Raw genomic sequence first — 27,912 nt, forward strand, 5'->3', positions numbered from 1 at the left:
TGGAGAATCAGGATGGGACTATTTCCTCAGGAGAGAGGGACTGACAGAAGACCAGGGCTTGAACTCCCAGATTTTCTTCTAGTCAAGTGACAAGGAAAAACAGGGAAGATACTAGAAGATACTCCATGAAGTGGGAGAAAAGTTTTTTATGACTGACATCCTCTAAATAGTGCAAGTCATTACCAAGATCAGCACAACAAATGTCGATTTTACCTTCCGTGTTTTGTGTGGGTTTCTCATTCTGGATGACTTCTTAATGTCCACTTCGGTGGTATTTACACATCCAGGCTGGAAATGGAAAAACAGAGAGACAAAGGAGTCTTTGGGTGTGAAGTTTTGGATCAGTGCGTTAAGGACTTGCTCTCCAGAACCTGAGCAAATGTTGTGATGATATGAGTCACTGACAGCTCTTTCCAAATGGCCACACCCACTTCTGTCAGCAGTAGCCAGTAATAAAACATATTGCACTCTCTTATTCTTTGCATATGAAGGACTTCACATACCATTCTCTAATAACTTCTAGGAAAAACGGAGAAAGAAACGCTTGGGCTTTGCATGTGAAAGTGGCTGTTGATATTAGTAGTTGCTAACTTAACATTGACTTAGAGTAATGGTATCCAGAGACCAAATGGGGTGTTAGCCCCAGCTGATACCTGCACACTGCCTCACTCAGAGTGTACCCTCTCTATATGAGGGGACACTGCTATTAGACGGTTGCTTCTTCTCAACTTGGGAACTTCCCAAGTCCCCAACTACAATCATTGGAGCTAGCTCAAATCTGAGAGTGAATTTTTCTTGCAATGATTCATGAAATCTTGTGACTGGGAATATTTGCTTTCCATAGACACAATGTGCAATGGAGGTTGTGGTTCAAATGAGGAAGATGAAGAAAGGAACTGGTAATCAATATGCCATGCTTCTCCCCAGAAATTCCTGACTTTTCTTTTTTCCTTTCCCTCAGGCAGGTGAACCCCTTTAAAACAGAGGCAGTTGAAGGAAAAGCGTGAGCTCCTGGCTCTCTGACAACCACAGGAGTATCATTTTGCCTGATTTATTGTTCTGTTGCACAGAAACAGAGAGCTCTAAAGCTTCTTTTGTATTTAGAGGAGGAGAGTGGAGGAGGTAGGGAGGAAGAAAAGAGAGAGAGAGAGAAGAAGGAAGAAGGAGGGAGGGAGAAAGGGAAGACAAGAAAGGAGAGGGAAGAGAGAGAGGAGGTGGGGGAGAGAGAATATGAATCAGGAAATAGAAGAAAGGAGATTCAAATGTACATGGGATCTTATTTCTGGAAAGGTCCTTAGATATCACTTACCCTTTAAGAGTGACTGAAAATTAGCAGTTACATAGATGGTGTTTCCTGTCCTTTCAAGTTTTGGTACAGGCTGTAGGGATCTCTGGTACTAGGAAAAAGTACTACGTTGTACATCTCTGCTCAATTTCTCTTTGTATTACCCCCTCGGATTGCAAGATCATTAAAACATGAGATAGCCTTGACAGTGGCTCCAGAGAAACTATGAAGGTGGACAAAGGCTCTCGAGGAGTTGGGATTGGGTTGGGGGGAAGGGCAAAAGGCAGCACTGGTGTGATTCAAGAAATAAGCTGTTCTCCACAACCGCTGGCAAACAAGGGGATTCTCTCTTGGTATTTCCTTAAAGAGCCCTCTCCTGGTAGCACAGCCATTGTGACAAAACTTCACCATAATATTGTAAGGGATAAAGAAGTCAATGAGGAAAGCATGTTTTCTTGATTTTTTTTCTCCATGGGTTACATGTGAAAAAAAAAATATATATATATATACATATATCAATCACACACACACACTGTATTAAAACATTAAACAAATTATAAATTTGGTGTGCACATCTATTTAGAAATAGGAGTAGCTGGTTTAGCACCACGGTTTGATTGGCAGTATAGGAGGAAGGAAGAACACCCACCTGGGTGGGACATATTTAGTTACCGACACTGAGTAATTCACTTAAACTCTCCCAGCATTAGATTGATCAATATCTGATATTCTGATTTAATTTTTTTGTGGCTGATCTAGGCATCAGTATTTTTTAAAAGACCCAAGTGATTTTAACATGTATCCAAGATTCACAACTATTGATCTAGAGGTAGCAAAGATAATGTTATGAAAACATTAAACCAATGTGTTCTCATTTCCTATTAAATTTCCATTTCCTTGCAGCCTTCCACCCCCAAGCCTGAGTCCATTAGAGAAGGGGAGGCACTGAAATTCTTACTGACATATCAAGAGCCAAGGATGGCAAGATAGATCATAGAGACCTTCTTCTATATATTAAGGGGTGGGGATAAGGAGGATCTGATATACAGGAAAGGGAAGGCATGTCCTTCCATGACCTGGAGAAAAAGAGAAATAAAGGTAAGATGCAGAGCTCAGCAAGTGTCCCATTTTTCTCCTCTGGGTAGAAACCCCAAGGGGGGTGGATGGAGTGATAGAAAGGCCCAAGCAAGTATGAGGGAGCCTGTGACTGTGGGGGTGGGTTGGTGGCCCCATTCACCTAGAAGAAGCCCCACGTGTGATCATAGCCAACATGATTCCTTATAGTAGGACAGGAGCTGGCAGGAAAGATGAGCCTTAAATTATGCTTCCCAAGGCTCGTATGCAGCAGGCAAGGGAGGCAGACTTTGTTGCACGCCCCGGTAGTAAACGGCACAGAGGTTCTGAAAGGATTAGCAGGTGCATGGGAGCCTGAGGCTGGGACAAAGGCCACAGTGTGCAGGGATTTTATGCTGGGAGCAAATGTCTGGAACACAAACGCCAGTAGTGAGTGCCAGGAAATGAGATGGTACCCTCATGGTAGCAGTCCTGGGAACAGACCCCACCAACGTGTCTAAAGCAGAAATCAGCAAGGAGCCAGAAGCAGCCGTGTTGACGCTTGGCCCTTATCTGCCACTGCAGGAGATCACGTAACAACAAAACCTGTATATCCCAAACTGTTACCCATAGCAGGAGGAAAGTGGTGGAAGAAAAGCGAAAGGGTGATCATTTATCCAAAAGTGACTGAGTTATCTAACGGGTGATTTAAATGATTGCATCCTGCCAAGCACACACATTGAAACCTATCCTTCAAGTGGGTTTCAGAGGAAAATAGACCAATTATGGAAAATACAGAAAATGTATTTTCTTTACACATCTGAGGAGTCTGAACTAATTGAACTTGAAAGCTCCTTCCATAATAAGCTGAAATTCTAAATCGATCTTACTTTATACAAGGTATCATTGACAAATGGCCCCAGAAATTGTGTCAACCACTGAAGGCACGAAGTTGGAAAGATTTTTTTTCCCCTCTCTTAGGGACATATCTGACTGCAGTCCCAATGAGAATTAGAATTTTCATCCTCAAAGTTAAAAGATTATGGCCTTTTAAATTTTTGTTTGTTTGTTTTACAATTTTATTTATTTATTTTTCCCCCAAAGCCCCAGTAGATAGTTGTATGTCATAGTTGCACATCCTTCTAGTTGCTGTACGTGGGACGCAGCCTCAGCATGGCTGGAGAAGCGGTGCGTCGGTGCGCACCCGGGATCCGAACGCGGGCCGCCAGCAGCGGAGTGCGAGCACCTAACCGCTAAGCCACGGGGCTGGCCCCTATGGCCTTTTAAATTTAATCAATGAGTCATTAGCAGACGTCTAAAGTTCTATTTAAACCAATTATTAACACCATTAATCAGCAAATTAATAAGAAGGCAATAATCCTAACAGTAAAGATTATTAGAGTCTGCACCCTAAGATAGTGTTCCATAACTCTGCTCTAATCCCAGGCAAATAAAATCTGCCAGTTCAAAATTTGTTCCTAATGGCTAAATGGTTAAAATAATAAACTGGACCTAGGATGCGTGTCTCAGTGGCTCTCCAGCTTCCTTTTATTTCTAAACAGCCTCTTGGTGTGGCTAATGGTTAAACAGATCTCTGATATCTACCTTAAATAGGGGATTCTTGAAGACTGGAAAAGCTTAGAAGCCCAAAGTTGTCTACTGTATTTCTGAATAATTAAGGTCATGACCTAGTTTCAATAACTCATGAAATAACCCAGAAATCAGGCACTGTGGGGAAAGTCATATGGCAATACTTTGTGGAATTTTTTTTTTATTTATTCAAGAAATATTTATTTCTGCATCTAATTGTCAGATCTTGTGATCAACGGCGAGATACAGAAATGAAGGCATGATCCACACCTCAGTGATCTCCTAATATAATAAGGATGACAGACATGTGAATCATCACAAGGTGGGAACACAGAGCTGAGAAGTTGGCCCAGGGTGTTACACAACAAGAAAACATTTCATACATCCATTCTTATGTAGGTTCTGTTGGTTTTCACCAGCATGGCAGATCAATATTTTTAAAAATTTTGTTTTTAAGCAATTTTGATCCCCAAAAGACCATGCTGTCCTTGGTTATTTAAAGAAGGCAGTTATGTTTTTGAAGCACATATAATATGTACCACTAGCTGGCACCAGATTCACGGGAAATGTGCATAAATTGGTTTTCTGCACTACTGAACATATTTTCCCAATAAGATATAAATAACATTACCATTACCAAGTCAGCATTCAATAAAAATGTTCAAGTACGTGCTATTCGCCAGATACAATAAGTACATAGTATTATTGGATTTAAGGAATAATTAAGTGGTATTTACATTGGCCTAGAAAAGAATCATAAGTTATTTCTAGCGATTCAAAATTGAATCTATGTTCAGCAGAACTAAGCTGTGTTGTAACATTACTATAATACTACTTATTAAACTAGAAATGAATGCCTTGGAATCCATTCCTGAAGGAGCAAAAGAAACATATTATTGAGAAATATTACTGCCATAGTGTTCACATAAGTGTCTTAATGAGTTGTGAAGCAGGAGGTGGAATTCTTGGTTTCATTATTGGATATTTTATTTACAAGAATTTAAATACCATTTAGTTCCTCGCATGGCATAATGCATTTTTACTAGTCGTAGCAGAATGCACACTTGTGTTCAGGACCACTTGGGAGAACGTTTAAGGACTCTTCAGTGAGAGCAGCACTAGGAGACAGTAATGGGAAACAGTCTCTTTACATTCAATCACCACAGCTGATGTGTAACCAGGCAAAACCATCTCCTAGATGACGAATGAACGGAGATATAAGAATGAGGTGACACACAGAGATGACAGAGAGATGCATACTCCTGGAAATTTTTAAAAAAGACGATTCTAGGAAAATGGCAGTTTTGAATATATATAATTATTGGTTCAAATACAATTAAATTATTGAAAAAGACCTGTCCTTTTGTAACACAGTACAAGCTTTAAAAATTTAATTTGCAATGTATTGTACCTCAATTAGAATGATTCCTTACCCTTCTGTAAAGTGATTACAGATTTTAAAGTGTTCAATCTCAGGATATATTTTTTTAAGGTCCAATTAAAGCTTTTCTTTCTGTTCTTGGGCACTTGCCAATTGATTTAGCCTCTGATCTTTTCAGCCCTGCTGACCTATCCACTTACTAAGTGCTACATACAAACTAAGGAAGTTGTTTGAGGCAATTACCCTGGAATTCTTCCCATTCACCCTCTTCTATAATATTTATTCATTTGATCCTACTCAATCTTATTTGCTGGCTACAGATTCTTGGTTATGTAATCCTGCTTCAATGTATGCCATGAATGAATTCCGAATACCAAGAGGCAGAAGGGAAGATACTGTAGCAGAGGGGAGGGAAATGCACCATGACAGCTTGGAGCTGTGGAAGGTGGTTAGGTTAGGTAGAAATTGTAGACCATGGTAAGTTCTTTGGTTTAATCCTAAACATAAGTGGAAATCACTGGAAGGTTTTAAACAGGCAAGCGACGTGGTATGATTTATATTTTAAAAACTCACTAAGCCCTTCACCAAAACTAACTCAAAATGGATCATAGACCTAAATGTAAAATGCTAAACTATAAAACTCCTGGAAGACAACATAGGAGAAAATCTAGGTGACTTTGAGCTTGGTCACGACTTTTTAGATACAACATGAAAGGCATAATCCATGAAAGAGATCATGGATAAGTTGGACTTCATTAAAATTAAAAACTTCTGCTCTATGAACGATACTGTCAAGAGGTTGAGAAGACAAGCTACAGACTGGGAAAAAATATTTGCAAATGACATACCTCATAAAGGAGTGTTATCCAAAATATACGAAGAACTCTTAAAACTCAGTAATAAGGAAATGAACAACCCAATTAAAAAAATGGGTAAAAGATCTGAATACACACCTCACCGAAGAAGATATACATATGGCAAATGAGTATATGAAGAGAGGTTCTACATCATATGTCATTAGAGAATTTCAAATTAAAACAATAATGAAATACCACTACACATCTATTAGAACAGCCCAAATCTGCAACATTGACACCACCATATGCTAGAGAGCATTTGGAGCAACAAGAACTCTCATTCGTTGTTGGTGGGAATGCAGAATGGTGCAGCCACTTTGGAAGACAGTTTGGCAGCTTCTTACAAAACTAAACATACTCTTACCATGTGATCCAGCAATTGTACTTCTTAGTATTTATCCAAAAGAGTTGAAAATTATGTCCTCAAAAAAACCTGCACATGGATGTTTATTGCAGCTGTATCATAACAGCCAAAACTTGATGTTCTTCAGTAGGTAAATGGATAAATAAACTGTTCTACATCCAGACAATGGAATATTATTCAGTGCTAAAAAGAAATGAGCTATTAAGCCATGAAAAGACAAGGAGGAGACTTGAATGCATATTAATAAGTGAAAGAAGCCAATCTGAAAAGGCTACACATTGTAGGATTCCAGCTATCTGACACTCTGGAAAAGGCAAAACTATGCAGACAGTAAAAAGATCAGTGGTTGCCAGGGGTTGGGGAGAGGGAGGGATGAACAGGTGGAGCACAGAGGATTTTTAGGGCAGTGTAACTCTTCAGTACGATACTATAATTGTGGATAGATTTCATTATACATCTGTTCAAACCCACAGAACATACACCAAGAATGAACCCTAATTAAACTATGGACTCAGGGTGACAATGATGTGTCAATGTAGGTTCATCCATTGCAACAAAGGTACCACTCTGGTGAATAATGTTGATAGTGGGGGAGTCTGTGTGTGTATGGAGGCAGGGGGTATATGGGAACTACCTGTACTTTCTGCTCATTTTTGCTGTGAACCTCAAAGTGCTCTAAAAAATAAAGTCTATTAACAGAAAGCTCACTCAGGAGTAGTGAGTACCTTAGGAGTGAATTATCACAGTGGGGTCAGGGCAAAAGGGGGAGCAAGGAGACCAGTTAGAAGGTTATTGCAATAATCTAGGCAAGAGATGATGGTGATGGAATCTGTACCTCAGCATCAGAGGTGGTGAGAAGTGTTGGATTTGGAATATATTTTGAAGCTAGAATCAATAAAACTTGCTGATGGATTGGGTCAAGGAGCATGCGGAGGGAAGAGAATAGTCAACGATGACTTCTAGTTATGGCGACAGGGTGAGGTGTGTCATTTACCGAGACAAGGAAGCCTGGGAGAGAAACAAATGCAAACAAAGAGAGGAATCAAGGATGGCTCCTGGACAGTATTTACATTCAATTTTAGTATGTGCTGAATTCTCCAACTGGAGGGAGCTCTTATGCAGTGGCTATCCAGATTCATGACCCAGAATATTTCCAACATAAATCCTTGTACAATAATCTGTCACTGGCCCGTCCTTTTGTGTCTTTGCCCTTTTGCATTGTCATTGGCAATATGAACATCTCACTGAAGGTGCAACATTAACATCTGACGGTCAATTACCGAGAGCCCGGTGGAGTAGCCTCCCATTACTCAGAGCCTCTGCTACACTTCCACAAGTTCTTCTCCAGTGAGTCCTACCACATTCTCCTAATCTGCTCTGGTTGAAATTAGACCAGTTCCACTTAACATCTAGGAGCTGTCTGTTCATCCTTCCATGATATTCCCTTTTCATGCAGGCACAGTATGAACAGACTGTCACAGTTCTCAGGAAGCTACTGAGAGGACTTTAACGAGTAATTTTGCCTATAGCTTCTTTGTGATCACTGGCACCGCTCATGTTTCATGTTCAGCTTCAAAATACTTAAAATATTCCCAGCTAGAACTGCTTTGGAATAAAAAAAATCGCTGAGTAGAGGCTGAGTTGTCATACCTACCTTGAATAAAATATGAGCTCCTTGAGGAAGAGATAGAGGCCTGAGGCAGAGGGGTATGGACATTTCTTTTCTATTACACTTGCCTGCCACGCACATGAGTGACTGATCTCCCTCTCTTTCTATGATTTTTTTTTTTACTTACAAAATGCTGGTTGCAATTTGAGGACATGCAAAGATTTTCAAAAAAACCCCCTTTTCAAAAAGACCCCTCTTAGATTTAACACACACGCTCCAACTTGCCATACACTGGGGAGTCCCGGGATTTGGGGCACTTTAAAATTTTGACTATAACTCTTAAGGTATTTTTCAAATGTAGGAATGAAGGAATAAAACCTAGACTAGATCTCTGATGGCAATGCAAATTCCCCAGGATGAAAGTTAAGAGCCAAAAAGTAGGAGAATGGATCAGTTACTGAATTGATGAAAATAATTTTTAATTTTGTAGATATTACTATTGTTAGTAGTGGTGATTTAATGATGTGCTGTAACAGGTGAAGAGAACCAAATAAAATTCCTAATAGTATAAATAACTCACAGTAAGTTCAAAAGGTTTATGATGATTGTTATAATGGATAACAATGGGACAACTACAAAATGACAGGTAAGTTCATGAAAATCATCGTATATTGGAATTGGCCTTGAATTACCATCACAGCCTTGAATTCAACAGCCTTGTATTACAACAGATCTGGGAGGCTCCTAAGTCATATGTTCCTGAATGGAAAAGATGTGTACTCCCCCTTACAGGCCAGACAGAGAAAGGCTGCCTGTAACACACACCTCGGCTTAGCAAGACTGCTATAAAGAAGCTCAATTTCAAAGACACGCTCTGTTGCATTAAACTTAATTTCCAAAAGTAGAGAAAGTTAAGTATTTTATTTATCCAGTGGTGTCAAAAAAGAGAGACTCACATAAAGTTATCTTCCAGATTACCTATTTATCAGTTAGAGTCAAAACTATTTTATTTTCACCATTAGGAAAGAGACCTAAAATAATTCCCACACATCCCTGCATTCTCACACAGTTATATACAAAGGAATGCAATCTTGTTGATTCAAGGTCATTATAGGGAACAACACTTATTTTGCTGTTATTAAGACAGTAATGCCTCTGTGGCTAGATGGCCCTAACTCTTAATATTTTTTGAGCTTTTATACCATTCTATGCCACTTTTAGAGTGCCTCTGCCTTCTCCCTGTCAGTTATCACTTTTGCTGCTCTCTGCATCCTTGCCTCCAGCACCACCCCATCATCCTCTAATTTGTTACTTGGGTTCTGTCAGTGGTCAGGAAACCATACAAATGTTAGTTTCACACAGTGTCTTACATTTTAGCAAATGAACCAATCAAAGAATGCGAGTTAGAGTGTGGGGGTTTTAACAGTTTCTTTGGTTAAGACTTTTGGAGTTTATTTCTTGGCTGAGTTTTGGATAGAATTAGATTTTCAGCTATGGGAGGTAGGAAGTATAAAAACTGTGACACATGAAATGTAGACAAGTTGTCATACTATCTTTTGGAAAACTTATGAGGACATAAATATTATACAAGCTAATTAAGTGGATCAGAGTAGACGACATCAAACATTTATCTGGAGTTCTAAGATGGGAGTGACATGAAGAATGGGAGCTGGAAATTCATTCTGTGCTCTGTGGGTGGGAAGAAAGGCTAAGTGAAGTGAGTGACTGGGCAGCATTCCAAGGCAGTATCTCCTTCAACTCCTGAAAGTGAATAATGATGTGCTCTGCTCTACACCCAGACTCTTGTGGGAAAAGCCTTCCAGACCCAGCACCAGTTTTAGTCCAGTTTCGCAAAAAGAGCAAACAATGTCCAAACCAGAACTCTTAATTTCTCTCGTCTCCAACCTACTCCTTGCTCAGCTCTCCCCCTTTCAGTAAATGCCATCACCATCCATCAAGATATTCAAGCCACGAGCTGGGAGTCGTCACTGACTCCTCTCGTTCCCTTACTTCCCACATCTGATTCATCAGCAAGTCTTGGGAACTTCACCTCCAAACACATCCTAAATTTATCTGCTTCTCCCCATCCTCACTGCTACCCCTCTTGTCCCTGCTGCCATTATCTCCCACCTGGATCTGATTTGTCTTCATCATTCCTGTCTTGCTTTCTCCACTCTATCCCCAAGGTATTCTCTGCAGAGCAGCCAGAGTGACCTTTTAAAACCACAGCTATATCGTTACTCTCCCCTTCAAACCTCCGAACACTTCTCATCACTCTTGGGATAAGAGGCAAACCCTTTGCCATCTTCTACAAGGTGCTGTGTCAACAGCCTCTGTCTGCCTTTCCAGCCCCACTTGTTACCTCTTTGCCCTTAGTCACTTCACTCCAACCTCATTGCCCTCTTTCTGTTCCTCGAATGTGCCAGCTTCTTTCCTTTGTATTAGCTTCCACCCCTTCCCCAGGTATGGTACAGTTGACGCTTGCCATTTGGGTCTCAGAGAGGCCTTACTTGACTGCTTGGCCTAAAATAGCCCCCATCCCTCCCAATCACATCGCCTTGTTTGCATATTTATCAGAGCACTTATCTCCACCCGGAATGTTCTTGTATATCATATTTGTTTGTTTACTCTGTCTTTCTTCACTGAAAGACAAGTTCCTCAAATACAGGAACTTTGTCTGTCTTGTTTAATATCTGTCGCCAGAGACCGAAATTTCCTGGTACTTGGTAGGTGCTTAATGAATGTTTACTGAATGAATAAGTGAATGAATGAGACAAATCATAGATTTTACAAAATTATTGTTTTTTTCTGAACATTGCTCATGTTAAAGATACAAAATGAGTGTTTACTGCTCTTTGGTGTATGTGTGTGTGTGCTTGAGAATATCGGTACCTATAACTTAACCTCCAAGCCAATTGGTTATCATCTATCATTATTATCATACATGTATTAAACAGGAAATATATGATTTAATTCTTCAGTTAGGCTTAAAAGACACATTTTTGGTACAGGAAAATTTAGCTCAAACATTTTCCCCCTTGCAATATAATTAGTTCATCGGTTGATAAGTATAAATCGCTGATAGCACATTGCTTCCAGATTTTATGGGGGTTGGGTGCTTAAAAAACAGGAGGAGACTGGGAATTTACAAATGCTCAGCTTCAGAGAAGGCAAGATGAGGACAGAGCAAGCTCCTCTGTGCCTGCATTTGTAATTTTGTTTCAAGTTGTCTCCATTTTGACCTACAAACATCTGAGGACAAACAAAAGCTGTGCCCCTGTGCATTTTCCTCACCTGGATGTGCAAGGGCACAGCAGAGTTAAGATAAAACAACATATGACACAACAGCACATCTCATGAATCAGTTTTGGGTTTTCAAAAAACGTGTGTTTTAACACTACTAAGTCATCCAATTCATGAATACGCGATGTCTTTCCATTTGTTTGTGTCTCGTTTAATTTCTTTCATCAACGTTTTGTAGTTTTTAATATACAAGTCATTCACCTTCTTAGTTAAGTTCATTCCTAAGTATTTTATTCTTTATTTGTGCTGATTTTAAATGGGATTGTTTTCCTAATTCCCTCTTCAGATAGTTCGTTGTTAGAGATTGGAACCCTTGCACACTGTTAGTGGGAATGCAAAAGAGTGCGGCCATTATGGAAAACAGTATGAAGGTTCCTCAAAACATTAAAAACAGAACAAGCATATGACTTAGGAATCCCACTTCTGGGTATTTACCTAAAAGAACTGAAATCAGAATCTCGAAGAGATATTAGCACTCCTGTGTTCACTGCAGCACTATTCATCATTATCAAGATGTGGAAACAACCTAAATGTCCATTGACAAAAGAATGGATAAAAAAGTTGTGGTAAATACATATAATAGAATACTATTCAGGCTTAAAAAAGGATGAAATTTTACAATACGTAACAACATGGATGAACATTGAGGACATTATGCTAAGTGAAATAAGCCAGTCACAGAAAGACAAATACTATATGATTCCATTATTATGAGGTATCTAATATAGGATAATTCACAGGATCAAAGAGTGGAATGGTGGTTGCCAGGGGCTGGGAGGAAGGGGAAATAGGGAGCTGCTAATCAGAGACATAACATTTGAGTTAAGGAAGATGAATAAGCTCTAGATCTGATCTCACGTTAAGTATTCTTAGCACCACCACAACAAACCAACACATAGAGACAGAGATTAGACTGATGGTTACCAGAGGGGAGGGGGGAGGGAAGAGGGCAAAAGGGGTAAAAGGGCACTTGTGTATGGTGACGGATGGTAATTAGTCTTTGGGTAGTGAACATGATGTAGTCTACACAGAAACCGAAATATAATGATGTATGCTTGAACTTTATATAATGTTATAAACCAACATTACCTCAAAAAAATTAAATTAAAATAAAATGTGAGTTGTAGATATAAAATAAAAAAGCTTAATTGCCAAAGGACTCATTGTGATGTCACTGTTCTCCATTGCTCTGTATTATGGAATTTAAGATTAAAACCCCCTATGAAAAAAAATCTGCATTCAAGATGTAAAGCCATAAAAAAATAAAGATAGTAATAATAGCTCTTATATCATGGAGTTCTTTATCATTTTCCAACCATAGCCATTACCTAATTTGATTTTCATAAATATTTTATAAACTACACAGGTCAGTCACTATGAACCTAATTTTTACTGAAGCATAATATCCAAGACTTGCACACTGAAAGAAGGCATCAATAGTATGGTCAAACCTAGCTCCCAATTCATGATTTCTTCTGACAGCTTGTATGGCAAGTCGTTTAACCTTAGCTTCAATGCATGTTGCAATGGGCAGCATGCTTTCCCCTAAAATAGTCCCATCTGTGGTGCATTTAGAATGTAGGGAATCTTTGAAAAAGTCACGTGTTTAAAGGGTTATGCCACTTTTTAAAAATGTTACTCAAATATAAAAAGAACAAAATGTCATGACTACAAAATAGTTAAGATCTTGGGCTGCATATTCTTGGAAGACTGAAGCAACCTCTCTAAGCCGTGGTGTCTCCTCTTACATAGTGAAGGTAAGAGTGATAGTACCAAACTCATCGTTGTAAGAAGGAACGTGTGTAAGGGATTAGCATCATTCCTGAGGCACAGAGGACATGAAGCGCATGTCAGCTGCTATTATTATTAGCAGTATAACTTGAGGTAAAGAAGGGTTGGGTCTTTCCTCCATGCTCTCACATTATCAAGATTTGAGGAAGTTGCTAATTAAAAACAGGTTGAATTACATTGAATAGAAGAAAAGCAAAAAACAAAGAAATATTAGCAACTTAAGGCCAGATATCATATTGAATAAACAAGCGAGTAAGTACGTTTGTGAAACTAGTTAGAGGATGGAGGTTGGGGTAAGGGTGCAGAACTCAGTTCAGTTCAAAATTCTTCAGATAGGTCAAGGCAGGCACCAGACGAATGCATTTGAGGGTCAGTCCTTAAGGGCAGCTGCAGTGTTTCACTTCCCAAAGGGCTAACTGCTAACATTTGAAAATATACAATGACAAACGTCTTTATGAGGGAGTTTCTGATAATGAAATGTGATTGGTTTGGACAAATCCAATTTTTGATTGGGAGGACATACATAAAATTTTTGAGAGGGAAACAGCAGAGTGGAGGAGAAATTTTCTAGAGCTTTCTGGATTTGAGAGATTTACTTTTGCTCTTATGAATTTTGATCGTTTTAAATTTTGATTTAATTATTTTTCTCAAGAAGGAGAAAGTTCATTTGAAACAGATAAGAGAACACAGCCTTTTTCTTTTTTTCAATACAATTTGTGTATCTGGAGATAAACAAACGAACCAAAAAAAAAAAACAAAACAAAGCCCAAATAATAACTGCTTCCTATGCAATTAGAGTTCACGCTGGTCTTGTCAGAAGATTGGCAGATTGAGCCCACTTTTGTTTGCCTAGCCACCCCCTTACAGGCTATGTTCACGTGTGTGTGTGTGTGTGTGTATGTGTGTGTGTGTACATGTTTTTAACTTTTTACTTTGATGTGATTTCAAACCTAAAGAAAGAATTGCAAGAATGGTTCAAATGACTCCATAGTCTCTTTTTCCAGATTCTTCAATGGTCAACATTTGGCATCATTTACTCTCTTTCTCTGTCTGCATTTAAGAGATTAACTATTGACCCTTTCTACTGGCAAATAGAACTTTACTCCAGCTTTAGTAGGAATGGTCTATGAGGCTGGCTTCTCAGCAGCACGTCGGAGCTAGAAGCCTTCCTTTCCTCCTCGACGCTTGCCCAGGCCCCCGAGTGGTTGCAAGATACCATCAGTACTTGAGACCAATATTCTATCTGCCTCCCTGAGAGTTGGCTGTTGGCCCTCAGGGCCTCACTCTCAGCATCACCCCAAACACTATCCACATCCTCACCATTTTAATAGAAACAGGACAGAAATCTGGGTGCATCATTTTGAAAAGTTGCCAACCCATAGGCCATAGAAGCGCCAACTTAATAACAGAGAAGACAGAGTTTTTATTCTCACCCTACCCGTGGCTCACATAAATAGCATCAGATATTACATAATAACAGGACACTGAATCTCTAAATCTATTTAAAGCTAGAAAGAGCAGACAGAGGATAAAAGATGTAGCCAGGGAGCAAAAAAGAACAAGTTTACTCAGAGAGGCTCATGATAGCCACATTGTCAAAATATTTTTCAATCTAAAGGAACAGATCAGAATAATAGACAGAAATGCTGTTCTTTTTTCATAACACAAAAGAAAGATTTAAATTTAGATTAACACATTTTGGATTTTCTAAAACAGTTAAAGGAATCAGTAATGAGATCGTGGACTGTTGACAGAGAAGGCAGCATCATGAGTACCGGCCAATTTGACAGTTAAGGACAGAAATCGGCATCAAGCCTATTGACTTCAACATAATCTGTTTCTTGTGGACATCACAAAACTGACAAGGCCAAAAGTTACACTAGGAATATCACTAAGACCTTTCAAGGGAGATATTAGAAAATATATTAAAGTTCTGCTCCTGTTTAAGTTCAAATGAACACATAAAATTATGCATGCAAATTATACACACAGTACAAAATTAAAAGCCCCCTCTCCCTCTTCAGTAGAACCCTATAGCTGCTGGTTCAAGCCCAGAATCAGACACAGGTATTTCTAGGTTTTATACTCGTTGCACTTACACAGCACATTCCACGTTGTGGCTCTTTCTCAGCAGCCTAGCATGGCTGGTATTATTTGCCACCTCTCCGAGGTGCTGTGACAATGCACATATACTGCCTTTTGTCTGCCTCAGAGATCAAGCGGATGTGCAAGGCACTGTAGACCATCTAACAAATACAAATTCAATTAATTGAAGGGGAGCTGAATACGCCACCGCAGAATGTGCCACTTTGGCAGGTGCATTATTTTGAGCTGAAGACACTCAGGGACCAACAGACTCAGACAGAGCTTTTTACCTCCCCTTTAACTGCCTAAAAGAATGTAGATGGAGGGCCTGTACCAGGAAGAGAGTTATTACCCAAAATAACTTTTATATCCAAAAGACTTATCTTTATGGCACGGCAAACATTTTTTTACCAAACATCTGGTCTTCTCAGCTCCCTGTGAATTGTCTTCCTCCTCTATGAGACCCCAGACCCTTTATCCCCTTCCCCCTTCTCCTTAGCTCAGGACGATATATAAACATCAATTACCTGACTGCCATGAAGTCTCATATTCATATGGGGCTCCTGTATGAATGAAATTTTTCTCCTGTTAATCTGTCTTATGACAATGTAATTATTAGACCAGCCAAAGAACCTAGATGGGAAGAAGGGCAAAGTTTTCTGCCCTTACATAATCATGTCACTAACATAAAATAAAAATCCAATGCATGAATCCAGCCCTGATGCAATGAAAATATCCTGATGTGCATTATGAATTGACAAAGAAAGCTGGCATACTATTTAATAGAGATTGCACGGGATTGTGGAGCAAATAGTTTTGACTTTTAGACAAAAGTAAGGATTTGAGTCTTAGCTATATAATAGTCAACAAAACTCAACTCCTCCGTCTTACGTTCTCTTGTTGGTAAATTAAGGACAATCATTACTCACCCTACAAGGGCTCTGTAAAGAATGAGTAACCTAAAGACTGTAAAAAACTTTTGGGGGCTGGCCCGGTGGCGCAAGCGGTTAAGTGCCTGCGCTCCGCTGCGGCGGCCCGGGCTTCGCAGGTTCGGATCCTGGGCACGCACCGACTCACCGCTTGGTAAGCCATGCTGTGGCGGCGTCCCACATAAAGTAGAGGAAAATGGGCATGGATGTTAGCCCAGGGCCAATCTTCCTCAAGAAAAAAAGGGGAGGACTGGCATCAGATGTTAGCTCAGGGCTAGTCCTCCTCACAGAAAAAAAAAAAAAACTTTTGTAACTAGAAAGGACTATAAAGATTCTAACCAATGTGCTTATTGTCAATGACAGTAATCCACATGTATTGTTGCTCTCCTACATTGTGTAGAGAGGAATGCATGAGGAAACACACACCCATTCCACCTGTGTTTCAGTGGAATAATGTGCATCTGAACAGAGGCTCAGCTGGAACAGCTGGGTCCCCAGAGTGCATGGATAATGCCAGAAATCAATGAGCTTCTTGACAGCTGACAAAGTTCTGTTGGCTCGGACCTGGTCACTAATGCCTTGGTTGGTTCAAATATCAGAGCTCTGTGACAGAAGAACTTCTGTGCTTTCTAAACTAAGCCAATGTGTTTAGTGTCATCCAAAAGGACTGTATGCAGGGGAGAGGGAGAGCAGGTATTATTAATTCACTCATGAATTCTAAATATATCCACTGAGTGTCCACTCTGTGCCTGGCATGGGGTTGAATACAGTCGGGGGGAAGTGAGGCCAGGTTTCTGTCCTCTTATAGGGGACAGTTACTACCTTATGCCTGTCATTTCATTGGCAGTAATAAAAATCATTTATATAAGGGGCTTTCATATTCATCTTTAAAATTTTGCTTTGCTCAATGTTGTGAGAGAGATCATTAGCTCTGTTATAAAAACGTGGAAGTTAAAGTTGAGAAAATTTAAATAACTTGCCTGAATGTTAATATGGGTAATGAGAGGCATTCTTTAGTTTGGGAATTAGTTCTGCATGTTCTTTCTCTGGGTTTTTGGCAAGGAAACCACCTGGCACAGTTGTGAGAAGAGTGTAGGGTCAGCCCTCCTCCACTGACCTGGAGCTCTCTGTCTCTGCCTCCTGCAGAGAGGTTACTGTCAGGTATACCGTTCCATCAGCATTTGCATTGTCACCCGCGGCAATGACAGAAATTTTATTCATGCTAGGGTCTGACCTAGTTTCTTCTTTTCCACCCAGTTTCCAAATTCTTTCCATTGCCCCAATTCTACTGTGGTAGTCACCCTTCAAGATGGTCCCTGATGATCTCCTCGTGGTAGTCACACCCCTGTGTAGCAGAGTTGGTCTGTGTGAACAACAGACTATGGCAGAAGTGATGGTATGATGCTTAGGTTATAAAGGATGGCAGTCTCTGACTTGGGGCTCTTTTTTTTTATCTTGCAGTGTCATGGAGGAAGCCATGTCTTGAGTACCCTTATGTAGAGGTCTACACGGTCAGGAACTGAGGCTTCCTCCCAACCACTATGTGAGTGAACAGATTCTCCAGCCCCTTTGGATGACTGCATCCCGGGCTAACACCTTGACTGAAATCTCATGAGAAATCTTGAGCCAGAACTACCCAAAAAAAGCAACTCCCAAATTCCTGACCCTCAGAAGCTGTGTCAAATAACAAATGTTTGTTGTCTTATGCTGCTAAGTTTGGGGGTAATTTGTTATGAAGCAATAGATACATTTACTCAAGCTTCAAACTTCAAAACTGGCTTTTCTGATTCCCAAATGTCTCTCTTGATTATACCAGGTCAAATCTGTCTGCCAACCTTTCTGCACTCCCTTGTGCCTGCATTCTTGTCTCCCTTTGAAAACATGATTGCTGAAATAATTTTACCAATTAATAAACAATGACTATGTGACAGGTACATATAAGTGATTTACATATCTTATCTCAATGGACCTACAAGGTAGATATTATTACGCATGGTTAACAAAGCAGGGGCTTGAGACTTGAAGACATTTAGTAAAATCACACACCTTGGCAGTAAGTTGGTATTTGAGCAAAGTCTTTTTATTAGCTTAAGTTGCTCTCCTGATGCACCACATCCAACTGTTCCCCACAAGCCCTCAGCATTTGAGAGAGGAAAATATAAATGGAGAGAAGCCGCAGTGTGAAGAGCTTATGCATGGTGGGAGGAGTGGGAATAGGAGTGAGAAACACAATGTTTTCCTCTGTCGAGCTTTATGAAATCCATCATTTGGGCATTTAGATCATGATAAATTTCGCTCTACCCTAACCTCTCACCATGCATTAGAGAAATAACGCGACTCTGCATGAGGCTTTTCTGAATCACAGAAAAGAACACCTTAAGTTAATACCATTGCTATTCTTTACAATAAAGATTTTGTTACAGAAATCAAAAGCAAATCTAATATTAGCCAATCTCACATTCGAATGACAATGCCAAGATCCTCAATAAATAAAAACAAACAAAATGCAATATCACATTAAGGAAACAACACAGGACCAAGTGACGTTTATTCTGGGATTTCAAGCATCATCCATCATTAGGAAATCCATTAATAGAATTCACATATGATTAATAGATGTAAGGAGAAAAAGTGTAAAAAGCTTTAGAAAAAATGCATCAATCATTCCTACTCAAAAAAGTGAAACAAAAACCAACAACACTCTACACCAGCAGTTCTCTTTCAAGGGTTCTGCAAGATCAAAATTATTTTTATTAAATACTACGACATTATTTGTCTTTTCACTGTCATTCTCTCAAAAGTGTACAGCAGAGTTTCCCAGAGGTTATATGACATATGATACAGCAATGGATTGATGGGAGAAGCAGACCTGAGAATGCAGACATCTTCCATCAGGCTAAAGATTAAAGTGATTTGCAAAAGTGTAAAATAGTGCCACTCTCCTCACTAATTTTCCTTTGGCGTTTAAAATATGTGCATTTTTCGTTAAAATTGTACTAATTCGTTCATTATGTAATTGGCTTCTTGTTATTTTAAATAAATCAACAAATAAATATTTAAAAAATTTCTCAGTTTTAATTTTTAATAGGGTAAACAACAATAGATAAAACTTAAATAAACAAAAATTATTTGGGGTACACTAATTGGATAATTTTTAGGACTAAAAAGGAGTACTAAAACAAAAATGTTTGAAAATTGCACCTGTCTAAGACACCAGTCATGTCCACTTTCTTAATTATATACACAGTTTTTTAAAAAAAGATAAAATAGAAGAGAAAAACCCATTTATAACAACAATAACAAGCTTTAAAAAAAAACAAAAACAAACCTAACAAGAGGTATGTAAAAGCTGCATGAGGAAAATTTAAGATACTCCTGAAAGACACAAAAGTATATATGAACAAATGGATGGGATGATTCAACTTCATAGAGAAGTTAACTTTCTCAAGTTTTATATAAATTTAACAAAGCCAATTAAAATACCAAAAAGTTTTTTTTCTGATGCTGGACAATTGGTTCCAAAATTCATATGGTAAAATAACTAAGAAAAATCTAAAATGAAGAACCATGAGTGAGAAGTGGAGTAGGGGTGAGGGAAAGTAGCCTTCGCAGACATAAAAACATACTAAAATCAAACATTGTGGTGCAGAAGTTGAGCTCTCCAACCCAGATGACAGATGATGTCTTTCTCCCATTCTGTTACCTGCATTATCTCATCATCTATTGTTACCTGTGTTATCTCATCATCCATTGTTACCTGTGTTATCTCATCATCCATTTCCTCACTGTGCTGGGATTCTCTAGTATCCAATGATAATACTGCTCGTTTTCTACCTTTTCCTTCATCTTAAATTTTTCCAGTATAATTCTACTCTGTGGTATGAAATTTCTAGATGGCATAACCCTCAAAAAGACCTATTTTATATTTTACCTTTAATTAAGTTTGTTTCATTGAACAAGTTATATCTTTCCTTTTCCTTGGTTTATTATATGTCCTAACTCACTCATCTCAATTGCTTTCTTTCAAGAACTGTCACGCTAACCTCAGGGCCTGGCTTTGACTGGCAGCTGGATTAGGGAAAGGAGCACAAGGCTACAGTTCAGAAGAGCCGGGCTCATTCTTGGCTCCTAAAGGAGAATGTCCTAGAGGAAAACAGAACCAAACTCAATATCTCTGAACTTCAGTCTCCTTATCTGTGAAATGGGGCTAACATGAATGCCAACCCAACAGAGCGAAGGGTAGTAAAACATCTATGCCAAAATATGTCGCTTTGGCATGTTGATAATTTTGAGCTGTAGGCACGTAAAAAACAGTGTTTTCTGAACTCCCCTTATCAGTCTAAAGACAGATCCTCCGAAAGAAACTCACTTGTCATAAATTCCTTCCCTGAGAGTTTCCTCAACCAGGGAAGATTGACTCATCACAGGAGAGGAGACTAGAAGGCACCACACCCAGACAGACTGTCACAAGCTATCATATCTCCCATCTTTTCTTCCAAAGTCCCATTCATATTTCCTAAAAATAATTTACTTTCTCCTAAGAGGCCTACATCCCTCTCCCCCTTCCCTAGTAAGATGGTATTTAGTTCTGAATTCTCAGCTACTTCGATGAGTTCCTCATTTTTCCCTGGGTACCTCTCATGTATACATGAAGTATAATGTCACTAGACTTCTGTTTGTTTTCCTCTTCTTAATCTGTCTTTTATTACAGAGGTCTCAGCTAAGAACTCAGAACAGTAGAGGGAAAATTATTTCCCCCCCTACAAGAGTAATGTGAAAATTACAAAGAAAAAATTTTGTTTTCTGAGGAAGATTTGCTTTGAGCTAACGTCTGTGCCAATCTTCCTCTATTTTGTATGTGGGTCACCTCCACAGCATGGCCACAGACGAGTGGTATAGGTCCACACCCAGGATCTGAACCTGTGAACCTGGGCTATTGAAGTGTGGAGCGTGCTGAACGTAACCACTAGGCCACAGGGCCAGCCCCTAAAAAGAAAATTTTTGAGCCATCCCATTCCATGCCAATACCAGCTTTATAGAGAGGCCTGAAGGTTGTGAAGAGCATGGGCCCTGGGGCCAGACCACCTGTGTTAAATACTAGCTCCCCACTTACCACTTGGGGGACCTTGTGCAAATTAAGTGTCCTGTGCCTGAGATTTCTCATCTGTAAAAAGGAGAAGATAACCATACTTCCCAGGTTTGTTGTGAGGACTGAATGAGCTAATTTATAGAAAGCGCTAAGAACAGTGCCTGGCACCTGGTGAACGCTCTCTGGGAGCAGTTATGATCTACCGCCCATCTTCCTCCCCAACGTTGGGAAGACGGAGGTATTGGTTCTCCCAATGCTGCATCTGCTCTGGAGGGAGGCAGCTGCAGGGACCCAGGAATGCAGGACCTCACTCTCCTCCCTCACAATCAAAGAAACTAAAGAACCAGCCAAGACAAAAAGGAAGTCATCAATACAAACGCCACCTTTCCCTGTCTCTAAGATGCATGAACAGCCATTCAGGCTCAGGGATTCCTGCGGGGTTTTGTTAAGTCCCACTTTTCAGAAACTTGAGATTTGAGGAAGGAAAAGGCCAATGTTAGGTCATCTGGATTACAAGTAGTATTTTCTGTAATTACTCTTTGTCAGCGTATTGAAATATCAAGCATTAATGAAGGTTGCTAAGGGTAACCACACAATCACGTAAGTCTTTTCTAGTGCATTTTTGAGTATTTTAAAATGAAGAGATAAAAGGTAGGACATTATAGGAATAAATAAGATAATACAGCTACGTGCATGTTTTAAGAGGTTTCTAGACATGGTTTTCTCAGACAAAAATACTAAATATATTTTCTCCTGAGGAAAATACTATCTGCCTTGGAGAATGTATCCAAGTTGCGATCACTTTCTTGAAGTAGTAAAGAACAGTCATCAGAAATTACTGTGGTAGGGCCGGCCCCGTGGCTTAGCGGTTAAATGCGCGTACTCCACTACTAGCAGCCCAGGTTCGGATCCTGGGCGCGCACCAACGCACCGCTTCTCTGGCCATGCTGAGGCTGTGTCCCACATACAGCAACTAGAAGGATGTGCAACTATGACATACAACTATCTACTGGGGCTTTGGGGAGAAAAAGGGAAAAAAAGGAGGAGGATGGGCAATAGATGTTAGCTCAAAGCCGGTCTTCCTCAGCAAAAAGAGGAGGATTAACACAGATATTAGCTCAGGGCTGATCTTCCTCACAAAAAAAAAAAAAAAAGGAAATTACTGTGGTAGAATAGAGATATTTTTAGAGGAATGTGTTTCCTCAAGATAACCAAACATGTTACCAACATGAAATAATTATAACAAAAATTGTATTATTTTTACGATGCTAACACTGTCTCAAACATAAGATTCAACTCCTTGGTCCAGATTAACACAAAAATGATCAACATTCCCAATATTTGAGTTAATGAAGCCAATGATGGGAATTATTGGAAAATTGAACACCACTCCTCACAATAACAACAGCCAGTTTTAAAAACGGACAGTACAACTTGCAAAAATTGATTCCATTTTTGAACTGATAAGAAAAGGGAGCAGTCATAATGCACACCAAATTTCAAAGCATGTTATTTATTTTAGAATTGGAAAATATGTGAAAATCTGTGCTCATCATGAAACATATTAAAAAAATTCAGTCATGTTCTCTGTGGAAATGCATCGAACCTTCGTTCTGGAGTTACTTCAGAGAAATGTCACGTCTCTGTCTCTGAGGATGAATGGGACAGAGACAATTTAGATGATTGCTTTCACATGTGTGAAAATCGCATCCTAGTCTTACGAAATACCACATCATTGGCTGAAGGAGAAGCAGATATTAATTTCACATGCAAAATAATAGACTTTGGTCATGAGAAAAATGTGCCATTAGGGAGCAACTTTCACTGTTGACAACATAACAAGAATTTAAACTTCAAGCTCTTTTTTTCTCTCTCTTGCTCCTTTATTGCTAGTGAGCTTACTATCATATATGATCTGTAATATACTGAATTTAATATTTGAATTGATAAAAAAGCATTATGTGCCATCTCTTTTCATTAAGTTGGTTGGAATCCAATGCTGTCAAATTTCAGTCTGAAGTCCTTTAGTCAATAACTCTCTAATTGCACCTTCTCCTAATGAGAAACACTGAATCTTAGCCATAGAGAGAGGTCCTAGCAATGACCCCAGAGAGGCGACCCTTGGGTTGCAACCTTGGACTTTTCAGAAGACAGAGATCTCCCTGTTCTGTGATGCCAACCACTGGACAATTAAAAGGATGAAAACATTCTTCATTCAGACAAAATCTGCCTCCTTCCATCCAAACCAAAGAAAGATAATTCTACTCCTTTTTACAATGCCAGCTGCTCAAATAGTTGAAAACAGATGAGTAATAGCATCTAGCTTCATTGTTTTAGCTTAATTTCTCAGATCCTCTCACTTATTCTCATACATCCATCCCTCCTCCCCACCCCACTACCCTCACTATTCCTCTCACCCTGCTAGAAAGACGGCCAGCCTTTCTACACGTCACCCCCTGAGAATGCAGTGCCTGGGGTGGGATGCCACACTCCAGGGGCGTTCTGACCATTTCAGAGCATGGCAGCAACCTGCCTTCCCTTGGCCTGGATGTTATGGCTCAGTGAAATATGTCTAAGAATATTTTATCACATGTAATTTTTCAGAGTACAAATGTGACACATGCTCCTTGTAGAAAATTAAAATTACCTATGATATCAAATACCCCAGAATAACTACAATCAACATTTGGCATATTCTCTCTTAATTATTTATCTGGGTTTCTTTTTTTTTTTTTTTTTACAAAATTGGGATCATATTATACATATAACTTTATATGCAGAGAATTTCATTTCATATTTCACCACAGGTTTTCTCCACATCTTTAAAATTCTTTGAAATTCTCGTTTTGAATAGTTATATAATACCTTGTCTTGTGGGTATATCTTATTTAACCACGTTATTGTTGAATATTTATGCTAGTTCAGATTTTTAACTATGCTTACATGTTATTAACCACTCTACTGTCTTTGCATAGCTTTGGATAAGTCAACTTACTCATGTAAAAGATTTTAACTTTGTATTCATATTGTTGAATTATTTTTCAGAAAGGTGATACCAACGCACACATCTACCCTAGCATTTAGGAGCGCTATCTTCTACTACCTTCGCCAGGATTGCTTAAGATTTATTTAAAATTTTTAAAATGAAATGGATTGAAGAAAATTAGCATCTCTTTGTTTGAATTTGTTTTTTTATGACTAGAAAGGTTAACTATTTATTCTAATTTTTAATAGCTAATTATATATTTTCTTCTATAAATAATCAGTTTAAGCCTTTTTTCTACTTCTTAATATAATCACAATATTTTTCTTTCTGAATCGTATAGTTATTTTATACATTAAGAATACTTATATTTATTTATCATACATGCTTCAAATATTTTTCAAGGATTGTCTACTTTCCTTTTAATTATATTTTTAAACATAACTAATTTTTATGTTAAATTTATTTGCCACTTCTCTTTGTGATTTCTTCTGCTGTCTTTATGCACTAAAAGCTTCCTCTATCGTAACAACATTAGTTAAATGTAAATCTCGATTTTTGAATGGAATTTTTGCTCCTTTTTTCTTTAGATCTCTTCTTTCTTTTTCTTCCTTCTTTTCTTTGTTTCTTTTTGTTTCCTTTCTTAAAATGATTCGCCTTTTTAACCAATTTTCAATGTGTTTTGATGTAGAGAATAAGGCAAGAAATTATTTTTTTCTTTCAAATAACTTCTTTTGAGAGAATTTATTGAATAATCTATCTTATCTTCATTAATGTGTGGTTTTATTTATTACATTCCAAGAGCTTATATATACTTATGTTCATTTCAGAGGTACCTATTCTACCACTATCATAAGGTTCTATTTACTGCATATTTAAAATAAATATTTAAAGCATTTCCATGTGTACCACTAATCTTTTGGATCATGACTTTCCCATATTTTAATTATTAATTGCATTTACCTTTGGTCAGTTGGACTAACTTTTCAAGTAAGGTGTTTTTTTCCCCCAAGAAAGTTACTTGGGTAATATACTAATATAGTTTCATTTATACCTGAGAATTTCTATATTCCCATTGTACATGAAAGACAAGTTGCCTAAGTATAATTTTTATTCCTATAAATTATATACGTTTCATTGTCTTGTGGCATAGATTAAATTTTGTTTGCATGTAGCTAACCATTTTTTTCCTACCTGGATAGTGTACATAATATAGAGTACTTTTTTTTGCATTTATAGAATATAGCTATAGTTTATTTTTTCTTAATTTACAGAACTAACGAAAGCAAAATTTTAATTTGATATGAATGGATAGGTATGCTCCCAGTAACTTCCAAATGTAGCAGGATTTTGAAAATGGAAGTCTCATCGAAGGCACATTTTAGGCAAAGTGGTAGAAAATTTCAAATAGAAGGCCAAGAGCCAGACAATCCTTAACCCTCTCACTATGAATACCCGTCAGCCAACATCATACTTAATGGTGGAACATTAAACCCTTTCCCTTAAAAATGTGAATAAGGCAAGAACGTCTGTTCTCACCAGTTCTATCAACACTGGAGTGCAGGTACTAAGTGGCGCAATAGACAATTCTTAAATCCCTACTAACATTGGGGTTGAGTAGGCAGAATGAATCCATCAGGAGTCGGAGATTAGGAGGGGATTGTAGGAAAGAGCTCTTCTGTGAGTCTGGCCTCGTCTCTGCCCAAACCAGGAGAGAAGGGCTTCAGGTAGACTCCTGTGAGACTTTAACACGTGTCTCCTGTAGAGTGAGGGTCACGGTAGATTGGTGATGGCACCATATTGGGACAACTAGCCAAGAGCCTGCTGAATCTGCCTGCAGCAGCAAATAGAGGGTTGAAGTTTGGGAAATGAGTGCACTCTTAGGGTTCACTGGGACAGAGAATATGGCTTCCAGAGGGCCAGTTGTAGTCCAGATGAGAGAGAGCTGGTGCGGGTCTTCTCAGGTTCCTGTCCAAGACGGCTTCCTGGAGGACTGAAGAGACAGCAAAGAAAAGCAGTAGATATTGCTGGATCCCTAGGGGCTGAGGAAGAATCAAGTAACTAGCCAATTTAGAGATCCATTCTCTCTAATTAAGGACAGCTAGAAGAGAGAAATTCCTAGAGACAGGGGGTGGTCAGCAAAGAGCCTGCAAAACCACCCACAAGATAAAGGTGGCTTCGTACATCTGCCAAGCCCAGGGAATACCAAAGCTAAATCATTGTAGTAGTCAGGTCAGTTAAGAAGCCTGCTGCTCCCAACTTCTCCAGCCCCTTCCACTCCATCCCCGGATATATCAGAAACCACGTTAGTGAGATGGGAATAAGGAGTAGAGATGCTAGATGAGAAAAGACAGAAGAAACCAACAACTGGGCCCTTCCTCACCTATAGGACCCAGGGAAAAGAAGCCTCAATTTTAAATTAGGTGTCTAGTTTAATTACGTCTTGCAACTGTATATTTAATTAATACTACATTTGGGACTTACTGTAATTATAAAACATTTCACCAGAGTGACCAGAGAAATCATGGGGCCCACCCAAGTTTTTGATCGGGTCCAGGAGAAGAACTAACATCACAGAGTGGATTTAAAGGGGAAAATGGGAGCCTAAAATAAAGTGACTTTACAATCACTGGCATACAGTACATCATTTTCATTCAGCATGTTTGAGTCACATCCTTTCTATATTTGATAGCCTTTCATATATAAGAAAGAAGTCTCTGTTCCCTTAAGTCTTTTTTCTTGGGATAATCATAAATAACCAGTTACTTCAGTCATTCCTGTACTTCTCAGAGCACTATAGTCACAGCTCTATTCTAGATCTCATCACAGTATTTGCGTGATAACTATCCATTTAAGGCTCCATCCCACTCATTCTGGGGCTAGTATTCCCCAATCACAGGGACAGTGTCTTATTCATCTTTGTGTCTTTAGACTGTAGTACAGCAAGCTTCTATAAATGTTCGTTGAAAGATAAACTGAATGAATGAGTCAATAAATGAACACAAATTTTTTTTCAATGAAAATGAAAGATATACACAATGGAATACTACTCAGCCATAAGAAACGATGAAATCCAGCCATTTGTGACAACATGGATGGACATTGAGGGTATAATGCAAAGTGAAATAAGTCAGAGGGAGAAGGTCAAATACTGTATGATTTCCTTCATTCAGTAGTAGATAATAACAACAATAAACAAACACATAGGGACAGAGATTGGATTGGTGGTTGCCGGGGGTGGGGGGAGGGGAGGAGGGAGGGGAGTGAAGGGGATGGTTTGGTACATGTGTGTGGTGATGGGTTGTAGTTGGTGTTTTGGTGGTGAACATGATGTAATCTGTGCAGAAGTGGAGGTGTAGTGATGTACACCTGAAATTTTTACAATGTTGTAAACCAATGTTACTGCAATAAACAAAAAATTAAAAAAAAAAAAAGAAAATGAAAGAAATTTAATGCCTTTACTTTACTCCATTTTTTTCCTGGCAAGCAATTCTCCTATTAATAGTTTATTTAGAAAAATATATTCCACAGGGGCAATGAAGTCTTATGATGTACTTGTTTATTTACAGTGCACACTTAATATATGATCATGC

At 38.8% G+C, this 27,912-nt stretch overlaps 1 protein-coding gene across 6 annotated transcripts in view; it reads right to left on the reverse strand.

Annotated features, from left to right (window-relative positions):
• Positions 1-27,912, reverse strand: part of RGS7 (regulator of G protein signaling 7) — a 607,861-nt gene that overhangs the window by 40,082 nt on the left and 539,867 nt on the right. For all 6 annotated transcript variants that reach the window (XM_087424463.1, XM_087424464.1, XM_014794685.2 and 3 more), the window contains one exon: positions 214-288. In XM_087424463.1, coding sequence (XP_087280589.1) covers positions 214-288 — 75 coding nt within the window. The remainder of the gene's footprint in view (positions 1-213; positions 289-27,912) is intronic.

Source organism: Ceratotherium simum, chromosome 36 (genome assembly GCF_057802395.1).
Source record: "Ceratotherium simum simum isolate JZ-2026a chromosome 36, ASM5780239v1, whole genome shotgun sequence".
In the NCBI taxonomy this organism is placed as follows: domain Eukaryota; kingdom Metazoa; phylum Chordata; class Mammalia; order Perissodactyla; family Rhinocerotidae; genus Ceratotherium; species Ceratotherium simum.